We start from the raw sequence: 10,871 nt of genomic DNA, 5'->3' as shown, positions 1-10,871 counted from the left end.
ATCATCTATCTATCATCTATCATCTATGTCTGTCTATCATCTATCATCTATCTATCTATCTATCTATCTATCTATCTATCTATCATCTATTGATCATCCGTCTACCATGTCCTCTCTCTGTCCTCTGTCATTCTTTCCATCCTGCACACAGCTCACCCTCACCTGTGCACACGGCCCTCCTGGAGCTGTTCTGTGACACAGCCTTAGTACCAGTGCCCTCCTGAGGGAACAACGTCGTCACAGCAGCATTAACTATATCTGGCTGTTTGCCCCGTTGATGTCCTTGATGCGCATAGGAAATTCCAGCCCTGCTCTGCAGCCTTTGGTGCTAAGAGCTCTCAACTGGCAGAGCCTGAGCAGCATCCACATCCCAGCTGAGCCTGAATGAAGCTGTCACCCTGGGTCCTGCCAGCACAGCAGAAACCACCTGCCAATCAAGCCTCCTTATCCTTCAATGATCAGATACTGGGAACTTCCCATGAATCCACAGGAGGAGCTAAGGGAGAGGCAGCCATGCCAGCTACCTGCTCATGAAATTTACTTATGTGATTAAGGCCTGCTGGAGTCTGACCCCATCTCTATCTCTTCCATTGACCATGGAACACTAGGACATGCTGGCTTTCTAGACTGACAATGACACCCAGTGTCTAGTGGACCATTCAGGTCGATGGTTACTTAGGACACTGTCTTAGTCTGTTTTCTGTTGCTATAACAAAATACCCGAGCCTGGATAAGTTATAAAACATAGAGGTATATTTGGCTCATGGTTCTTGTGGAGACTCAGGTCTGCTGATGGACAATGGAATTGTTGAAGGCAAAGAACCAAACTCTCAGGTGGAGAAGTGTGGGGTCTCTCCCTCTCCTCATGGGTCATTGGCCACCGGTCCACGAGGACAAAGGGAGCAGAAGCCCAGGCGCAGTGATACAGCCCCAGACACAGTGAAACAGCTCCGTTTATTCAGTGGGAGAACTAGAGAATTTATAGTGTGGAGACAGTAGCAAAAGCCTCAGTTGATAGGTGCTCATAGTATGTTTTATTTACATGTGGCAGTGGGCTCCTATCTTCCAGACTATCAGGCAATGCCTGATTATCACATAGAAAAAACCTGGGGGTAGTTTTTACTCCAGGTAACTATGCCAAAGGTCATGTTCCAAATAAGGTCAGGCATCCATGCTTGGCGGCACTTTCCAGGTAAGTCAGGATTAGAGCAGGAGGCCCCCTGCTGAGAAGGGGAGTCCTTCCATATAGCGCGGAGCCCCTTAGAGCTATCCGGACATGGAGGACTACAACCCTAACAGCAGGGTTCCCCAACAGAGAAGAGTAAGTTTAATTCTAAGAGTGGCTCTTTATACCTGATGAGCAGCGTCGGCCAAGGATACAGTGTGCAAAACATAAATCAAGCAAAGTTCAAAGTAAAGAGTGTTTTTCTTTTCTGTTACTAACCGAACTCTCCCAGAGCTCTAGTCCGTGAGAAAGGAAAACACAAGCCCATCCACTATCGTTACTGTCCCAAGGCGGAGTTCTGCCCTTGACTGAGAGGTGGTGTCCGCCAATATCCAAACAGTCTCTTGTCCTCAACAGACAGCTGGACTCTGTCTTGTCTTTGATTCACCTTCTGCAGAACTGAACTCCATCAATTCTAGAGGCTGAGGAGTCTGGGAGCATGGTGTTGACACCTGTCATGGACATTTTGCGTCAGGAGAACAAGGTAGAGAGAACTTCACAGAGATGCAGAGCAAGTGTACCAGCTCAGGTCTCCCTCTCACATAGCCACCCTTGGGGACCCTACACTCAGGATTTCATCCAGTCCCAGCTACTTCCCTGCGCCCAGCCTCCAAACCCTATTAGCATATGAGCTTGGAGTTTGGGACTCAAGTCTCCAAACCATGAAGCATTGGTGGATGGCACATTCAAACCACAACCTGCTCAGGAACCAGTAGCAAAGCTGGAGGTGGGGGGAGTGAGTCGTCAGCATAAGGAGTGAGATGAGACAGGATGTCATTGGTCCCTGAGATCCCAAGCTGGGATTGAGTCTTCTCCATTGCCCACTGTCCAGCATCCAGGTACATCCCACACACATCATGGACCTGTGGCTGATCTGTGGGCACTGTTTCCAGCAGGCTGCTTTCAAGCTGTGAGACCCAGACGGGACATCTGTTGCTTTGTCATCCAGAGTCTCCATCATGTCACGGAGCACAGGGGGGCTTTCTTCTTAGCTGCAGAAGGATGGCCCACTTCAGTTTCATTAGGCAGGGTTTCCAGACAAGTATCTCCCAGGGGCTCAGTGGGCAGCTAGTCCCTGGACCAGCATGCTGGTGTCCCCACAAAGCATCTGGGACAGGACTAGCCACTGCTGCCACGTCACAGGATGTATACAAAGCAATAGACCGTTGAGGGCACACTGGACAGACAGATAAAGTTGATCATGGGTAGCAACGTCCAGCCTGAGTTCTGAGCACCCCATGCACCAGAGCAAAAAAGTCTGACATTACGAGCCCTCTGTGGGAAGCTCTGGTTTCTGGTACCTGCTGTGGTTTGCCCACTGGTCCTGTTGACTTGTTGGCATCCTTGGAGGGGGCAAAACCCGCACCCTTGAGATAAGGCTATAGTCTTTGTGGTCCCAGGCATGAGCGTGCACTGTTCTACCTGCCAGTGAGAGTGCCTGTCTTCTGGGCTGATCTGGATCAAGAGTGGAGTTTGCTGGCTGAGCACTGCAGGCAAGGATCTGGGTGTGGTGCAGTTGCACCCTGGCAAGATCACACCTAAGCAGCTGCAATCACTGGGGGCTCCATCTGCCTCTGCACAGACAGATGCCTCCTTGCAACTTTGAGTCTGCCTTTTGCTTTTTCAATTTGATAAAGATGGAGAGCACAGAGCACTGGCCTTTCTTACAAATGTCTCACCCCCCAACCCCACCCCCAGAAGAGCAAGCTGCTCTGAGACCCTGCCAGCTGGGAAGACTGGGCAGTGAAGGTCTGGGGCTGGGTTTTACTGAGACCCTCTGTCACAGTAGCTGCACTCCTGGCCTGCTGGATCGACCTGAGTTTCTCTGATGGTGCAGGTCCTTGGTGGGTGGCCATCTGTTTCAATCCTGGACAGTTGCCCACAGCCCAATGGCCCTGTGGCCAGACCCTGCTGTGCATTACTCTGACCATGCTTCCCACAGCCTTATGGCCCAGCACAGCAGCCCAGTACAGTATACAGTTTGTAAAAATGTTGCAGTAACCACCACCACCATCCCCATGCCTTTTATTGACTCTCAAATTGCCCGTGTAACTATCCATACTCTATAACCATATATGCTTTATACTTTACATTACCTGTATAACCATACATCTTTGGTCCAAAGGACAATAAAAGAAGTGACGCCAAAGGACATTTGAAGAGTTCTTGGGGTCTGTCTCTCTTGCTGGGGATAAAGGTTATAGGGTCAGCAGACAAGAGTCCTGCTCAACAGCACCTGGGCATGAGGCCACAGATGTCTGAGAGAGTCAGCCAAGGTCTCCCATCTATCCAAAGACCTGCCCAGCCTACCCAAAACCATGTACTAGATAGAAGGCTGCTAGTTTGAGCCACAAATTCTGGGATGGTTTGTTACACGCCAAAGACTGACTGACTGCTTTGACTTAGCTGTTGCACAGGGATCTCACCAGAAGGTCTCCTGGCCTTTCCACATGCTGCTACTCCACCTCCAACATCCCCACCCTCTTCGATCGGCAAACGATTGGACCATCAAGACCCTCTTCCCCTCTAGAAAGCCTCCTTGGTTCCCATGATGGTTAATTCTCACGGTCAGTTTGAATGGATTTAGAATCACCTAGGAGACACACCTCTGGGCATATCTGTGAGGGAGTTTCCAGAGAGGTTTAAGTGAGGAGGGAGGATCCATCCCATGGGCTGGGGTCCTGGACTGAATAAAAAGGAGAAAGTTAGCTGAGCACCAGCATTCATCTCTCTGCCTCCTGACTGTGGATGCCATGTGACCAGCTGCCTCATGCTCCTGCCACCATGCCTTCCCACCATGATGGACTGCACCCTCAAAATGTGAGACAAAATAAACCCGTCTTTTAAAATATTTTATTATTTTTAATTTATGTGTATGAGTGTGTTGCCTGCATGTCATACAATGCCCGCCAAATTCAGAAGAGGGCTTCGGCTCCCCTGGTACTGGAGTTATGGATGGTTGTTAGCTGCCACATGGGTGCTGGGAACTGAATCGGATCCCCTGCAAGAGCAGCCAGTGCTCTTAACCACTAAGCCATCTCGCCAGCTCCCAAAACCCTCCTTTCAGTTCCTTTTGTCAACTTTTTTGCTTTCTTTTTGAGACAGGGTGTCATGTAGCCCAGGTTGACCTTGAACTTGTTAAGTAATGGAGGCCGAACTTGAACTTCTGAGCCTCCTGTCTCCATCTCCTGAGTGCTGGGATTATTGGTATGTACATCATGTCTGATTCGTGCAGTGCTGGGGATTGAACCCAGGACTTCCTACATGCCAGGCAAGTGCTCTACCAACTGAGCTGCATCTCCAGCCTCTGTTAGTTATTTTTCCATAGCAATAAGAAAAGCAACCAGCACAGCACTCTTTGCAATGACAGCCATCAAAGTGTATTTATTGAGTCCAGTTTGTGCTGGTGTTGTTCTAGGTGCTGGCTTTGAATAGTGAGCGGGAGAGAGGGGCCCTCCCTGTGGAGTCCCTGGTGTGATGGGGTGACAGGAATCAGACAGCAGTAAACCTCACTGGTTGAAGCAACACGTTCATGGGTCTGAGGAAAGGAGGACCCACATTAGGCAAAGCAGTCAGAGAAGGCTTCCTGGACGCAGTGGCATGCAAGCCCATGTTAGGAATGAGATCTGAGCTGTGCTCATGGACGTGGGGAACAGTCTGTGACGCCAAAGTAAAAGCCTAAGGTATTGTCAGGGAACAGGCAGATTGCAGCATAGTGGACAGGGAAAAGACAGGGGAGCTGTGATGGGTAGACTATGGGTATGGGGACGAATGGGCTGGGACCTGTCCTGCAGACTGACTTTTACTTAAGAGCTATTGACTGTGTGTAGTGGCCTATAATCCAGGCACCTGACCTGTTGATAGTTTTAGTGTCAACTTGACACACCTGGTGAGAGGGGATGGCAACCAAGGAACTGTCTCCCCTGGACAGGCCTGTGGCCATGTCTGTGGGCATCTTCTTGATTGTCGAGTGATGTGGGAGGGCCCAGTCCACTGTGGGTGCTGCTACCCCCGGGCAGGTGGTCCTGGGTTGTGTAAGAAAGCAGGCTGAGCACAAGCCAAGGGAACAAGTCAGTAAACAGGGTTCCTCCATGGCCTGTGCTCCAGCTCTTGCCTCCAGGTTCCTGCCCTGACTTCCCTTGGTGATGAACTGTGACCCAGGAGATGTAAGACAAAATAAACTCTGTCCTTCCCAAGTTGGTTTTCGTCAGTGTTTTTGTCACAGCAATAGAAAGCAAACTAGAACTGCAGGTAAAGGCAGGAGGATCAGGAGTTCAAGGTCATTCTCAGCTAATGCTGAATTTGAGGCCAGCCTGGGCTACACATGACTCAAAAACGACGAAAGTAGAAAGAACTATCGGACAGCTGTAGGGGCTGCTCAGGTGTTAGGTGGGTTAGGCTGGAGCTGGAGGCAGAGGTCCTGCACAATAAGGACAGGGGTGGAGGAGAGGTCATAGTTTGCTATGAAGCCCTGACCCTGGTTTCTAGCCTAGTAGCTGCTGTTTGAGAATTAAGGAGGCAGTGGCAGGGAGCATGGTATCAACAACTGCGTTCAAGATGCCCATGAGCCGTGGAAAGACTGAGAAACAGGGCAGGGGCAGGGGCTCTAGCAGCCTTCTGGTGGATTTGGGGTGCCAGCATCTCCCCAGCCACAGCTCAAAGAAGAGGAAGCTCCCCGCAGCCATCAGAGAGGCAGAGGAAGTGAGCTGCAGTCTCCCCCCCTCACCAACCCGCCCCAGGCAACCCGCGGACCCGGAACTGCCCCACTGCCTCTGTTGGGAACCTGGCTGCCTTCTGAGCTGGCGGCCTTATCTCCTGGTGTACAAAGAAGCAGCAGGTAAGGACATCTGGTCTCTGTGGGAACCCTGAGCTGCTAGAACCTTCCACAGGTCCACATGCTTGGTACAGATCTCACAGAGGAGGGCTGAGCTGCTTCATGAACCGGAGCCCAGAACCACATCTTAGCTGTGGCTGCATGGCGAGGGGGCTTCTGTCAAAAGGAAACCCCAAGTCCCTCCACGTTGCTGAGGCTGCCACATCATTTTCCTGAGGAGCTGTGAGCCCCACAGAACGGCCCTGCCTACCTCTTCTGAGCCAGATGAACAGTTCTTGTGCCATGGGCCCCTCCTCAGAACGGCAGTGCGTAGGGTGAAAGCTCCCACAAGAGGATGGGGTGGGGAAGAGACTTTGCTGGGCCTGTGGTCACCAGAGGCAGGTCCAGGTCCCTTTCCACTTGGCTGGGCGCTGAGTCCAGCTGTTCCTCATAAGGATGGGTCAGGACCGGAGGGAGGGGACTGGCCTGTGGTTACCTGAGCCAGGAGGAGTGGCCAAGCCTCCCCACCCCAGCCCAGCTCTTTCCTCTCTCTAGCCGCCTGGGGATAGTGGGGTGGGAGTCACTCTCAGGGGCTCTGTCATCCCACTCCGGGCTTCAGGGCAGCATGGGGCCTCAGGCGTCTGAGGAGGGTGACTCCTGGGCCCCTGAGTGTCTGTTTCTCCCTAGCTCTGGGACTCCTTGCCTTGATTCCTTCCAGTGTGACCTCCAGACCCCAAGTGTCTGAGTGGGTTTGAGAGCACTGGCAAGATGGAGAGAGAGAAGGGGAGGGTCAAAGGCCACGGCACAGCAAGTGAAACTTCCACAGAGAGGAAGTGGGCTGGGGAACCGGAAGCGGGCCGTTGGCTTCTGAATCTGACCCCCTCTGGTTATGGGATGAACCTGGCACTGTACATCATGATGCTGAGGGATCACTCTGGTCCTCCACATGAACATGCACCTTGGGCTTCATGGGTTGCAGCCCTGAGCCCGGGCCCCTGGCCCAAGCCTGAGGATGTCATGAGAGAAAGCCTCATTCAGAACTGGGGCCAGATGACCCAGTCCCCCTCTGCAGAGCCAAGCCAGCATGGGGTTGGGGACATGTCTGGGTGACTTTGGCCCAGCAGCCTGGTCCACTCCATCCAGGGCTGGTGGAGTCCGTTGTGGGTCAGTCTTGGATTCAGGGGGCCCGAGGTCGCCCACACTCAGACCCAGAGTTCCCTTCCCTTGCTTGCCTAAGATTCTATGGGAGCTCAGGGCAGTACTCCCTGTTCTGTGTCCTGGCTGTGCATGGTGGGCTGCGGTTCCTGGGCAGGGCAGGGTGGACAGGCCTCTGTGCACCTCACTGATAAGGGACCAGCTTTCCCACCTAGCCTTCACCCAGGCTGTGTCCTAAACATATTAGTGACTTTTTTTCTGTTATGATAAAATGCCTGGCAAAAGCTATTTAAGGAAGGAAGGGTTATGTTAGCTCACAGTTCAAGGGTGCGTCCGTCATGGTAGGGAAGGCCTGATGGCAGGAGCTCGAGGCAGCTGGTCCTTTACATCTGCAGTCAGGGAGCAGAGATGCTGGTGCTCAGCTCACTTTCTCCACTTTTTTTTCTTTCTTTCCTTTTTATTTTTATTTTATTTTCCTTTTTGAGACAGGCTGCAGTCAGGGAGCAGAGATGCTGGTGCTCAGCTCACTTTCTCCACTTTTTCTTTCTTTCTTTCCTTTTTATTTTTATTTTATTTTCCTTTTTGAGATGTCTCCCTGTAGCCCCAGCTGGCGTGGAGCACACTATGTAGACCAGGCTGGCCTTGAACTCACAGAGAGCTGCCTGCTGCCTCCCGAGTGCTGGGATTAAAGGCATGCGCCACCATGCCTGGCCCACTTTCTCCTTTTCGTCCTAGGACTTCAGCCCTTTGAATGGTGCTGCCCACATTTAGGGTGGCTTTTTCTACCTAATTCATATAATCTAGACAGTTCCTCACAGCCATGCCCAGAGGCTCGTCTCCCAGGTGATTACAGGCCCTGTCAACTTGACACTCAAGATTAGCCATCACAGCCCAGGGATCCCCCCGCCAAGGCTCGGCACTAGGTCTCTCCACAAGGCCCCCCTCCTCACCTCTGCCTTGGTTGGTCCTTGGGTGATGTGTCCACTCAGAGCTGAGCTCCCATCCTCCCATCCTCCCTGTCTGAATGAAACAATGATCACAGAATGAGTCTGCGTCTCTGAGACAGTCACACACTGTCTTGTTCATCCTCCAGGGAAGACGAGAAAAGATGGAGCCCGAATCCCTCTACGACCTTCTGCAGCTCCCGAAGGAGGAACCGCCCACAGAGGAGGAGCTCCCACGAGGTGCCAATCCTGAAGTGCCATGGGTTGGATCGGGGGAGGGAGAGAGTCTGCGTCACCCAAAAGAGACAGGGAGTGCCTGGGGGCTACCCATGTAGTCATCCATCCATCCATCCTCCACCCCCTTCATCTCTCTATTGATCTATCCATCGTCCATCTACGTCCATCTATCCATTGATCCATCTACCATCACCCATCCATTGATCTAGCCATCATCCATTTACCATCCATCCCTCCATTGATCTATCCATCAATCCATCTCTCATTGATCTATACATCATCCATCTACCATCCATCCATCCATTGATCCATCTACCATCCATCTCTCCATTGATCTATACATCATCCATCTATCATCCATCATCCCTTCCTCCCACCATCCATCTATCCATCCTCTATCCATCTCTCCATTAATCTCCCTTCCTCCTCCCTTCCCTTCACTCACTCGTGTGATCAGTAGTTCACCCTAGGCCCGGCACATAAGTCCCATATTCTAGTCATTCTCCTGTCAGAGGTTTGGGGGGCACCCGGCACGTTTCTGGAATGGTCATGTGGCAATTTACATTTTATGAGCTTGGGAAAATTAGTCCCATGTGCTGACTCAGTTTCACCCATATACACCAAGACCTTCTCTAATCTACAGGGTTCCTCTGAGCCTGCTACTTTGTGGGGGCCCTACTGAGAAGGGAGTGACTGGGCCTCGGAGGACACGGGGGCTTCAGTGCTCCACCCTGGCAGCATGGGTGATGTCAACCACCTCTTCCCATGCAGCCTTTGCCCCTCTGAGCCATGCTTTCCCCTGAGGCAGGTGGTGAGGTTGCCAGAAGATCCTGGACATCAGCTGGACCTTCAGAGGGCTGAGAAGTGACCCAAGAGTTTAGTGTGCCATCCCAGTATGAAGCTGAGCTGAGCTGAGCCAGTGCTTGGGAGGAAATGTGAGGAGAGAGGCAGGCTGGCTTCCCTGGGGCCTAGGTTCTACGGGGGTCTGCAGGGAGTCAGGGCCCTGTGGGTGATCTGCCAAAGGCCCGCAGGATTGCCCCCCACCACCATGTCATACCCACATCTGCTTCCAGGAGGAAAGAAGAAATACCTGCCCCCCAACTCCAGGAGGGACCCCAAGTTTGAAGAACTACAAAAGGTACAGCAACCCCGTTCCCTCAGGCCCTGATGTTTCTAGAGCTAGTCTTGGTGGCCCTAACACGCAGACACCCCATCCCTCTCCACACCCCGTTCTCACATTGATGTCCTCTGTTCCAACAACACACCCTGCGTTCTTCCCGGGACCTCGCTAAAGCACCCGCAGCCTGTACATTCCCCAGCTTTCCCTTGCAGGCAGCCTTGGCTTTGTAACCGAGCACACATTGCCCACTGCTACCATCACCCAATTTCACAACCACACCCCTAGTTTTAGGTATTTGCTACAGCAATACCAACTTCCTAGTACCAAAATTCAATGTATTGTGCTGACAGCCCCGCAGGGCTCAGCCAGGTGGTGGGGAGATTCTGGGGGTCTTTGGGAACTCAGGTTGGGGCCCCTCATGGCCTGGAAGATCAGGGAGGGCTTCTTAGAGGAGGTGTCACTTGCCCAGACCTTGAAGAGTGGGTAGGAGTTGGCCAGTGGAAGAGGTCAGAGGTGCTGAGGCTGAGGTCAGAGAGTGGCCTGGTGACCTCCCACATTGTGAACTGTCCTCTTGTGGTCAGCAGGTGCTGATGGAGTGGATCAACACCACGCTCCTCCCGGAGCACATTGTGGTCCGAAGCCTGGAGGAGGACATATTTGATGGGCTCATTCTGCACCACCTGTTTGGTAAGTAGAGGTCCACGCCCTGCCCTCCCCCTACCTGTTCCCTAAGTGGTTGATTTCAGAATTTCCAGGTCATGCACACCCCAAACTCTCCAAACACATGGCTTCTGTCTCTATTCCTGTCACAGACCCTGGGGAAGGAAGGGACCCCTGGCTTTCTAGACTGCCGAGCTGCAGAGGTAGAGATACTGCCCTAGCCTGGGGCTGGCGGGACAGAGCTATGGCTTTTTTTTAAATAAAAAAAAGACTTTATTGAGAATTTCATACATGCATATAAGGTGTTTTGATCAAATCCATGCCCACTCCCTCCCCTCCAACATTCCCCCCTCTGAAGAGGTAACCCTAAAATCTTTTAAGGATTAGATACAAGCTCCCAAATACTTTTGACATTTTTGGACTTGCAACAGAGTATGTTGCTAACAGGCCCAAGGACATTTTGACTTTTAGCCCAGAAACTGGCTACATTTCTTTGGGGTCTTTTTACCCTGACTGCCTAGTCAATTCCTACCTCCTATTCTTATCACGCCATTCTCTGAAGGGGTTACCCAACTTGCCAATAGGGCATAGGGATGCCAGCTGCTCTGGCTTCTTCCATACTGAACAGGGACACAGGGTGAGCCAATTAGAGTACCCCTTCAGTGGGTCTATCTAAAAGACTCCCAAATTGCATAACTCTTATCTGTAGGGGGAAAG

The 10,871-nt window shown here is 52.0% G+C and overlaps 1 protein-coding gene across 2 annotated transcripts in view; it reads left to right on the top strand.

Moving 5' to 3' along the window:
* Positions 1-5,978: 5,978 nt before the first annotated feature.
* Positions 5,979-10,871, top strand: part of Parvg (parvin gamma) — a 25,600-nt gene continuing 20,707 nt past the window's right edge. Inside the window, exons 1-4 of one of the 2 annotated variants that reach the window (XM_008844719.3) lie at positions 5,979-6,062; positions 8,287-8,377; positions 9,448-9,512; positions 10,079-10,181. In XM_008844719.3, coding sequence (XP_008842941.1) covers positions 8,302-8,377; positions 9,448-9,512; positions 10,079-10,181 — 244 coding nt within the window. In that variant the 5' untranslated portion in view covers positions 5,979-6,062; positions 8,287-8,301. Of the gene's footprint in view, positions 6,063-8,286; positions 8,378-9,447; positions 9,513-10,075; positions 10,182-10,871 lie in introns of both variants that reach the window. The other variant, XM_029569155.1, reaches the window with a different exon arrangement.

Source organism: Nannospalax galili, unplaced genomic scaffold (assembly GCF_000622305.1).
Source record: "Nannospalax galili isolate Female #2095 unplaced genomic scaffold, S.galili_v1.0 scaffold180, whole genome shotgun sequence".
NCBI lineage: Eukaryota > Metazoa > Chordata > Mammalia > Rodentia > Spalacidae > Nannospalax > Nannospalax galili.
Note: the sequence above shows the minus strand (reverse complement) of the source record. Positions and strands in the feature narration are given on the sequence as shown.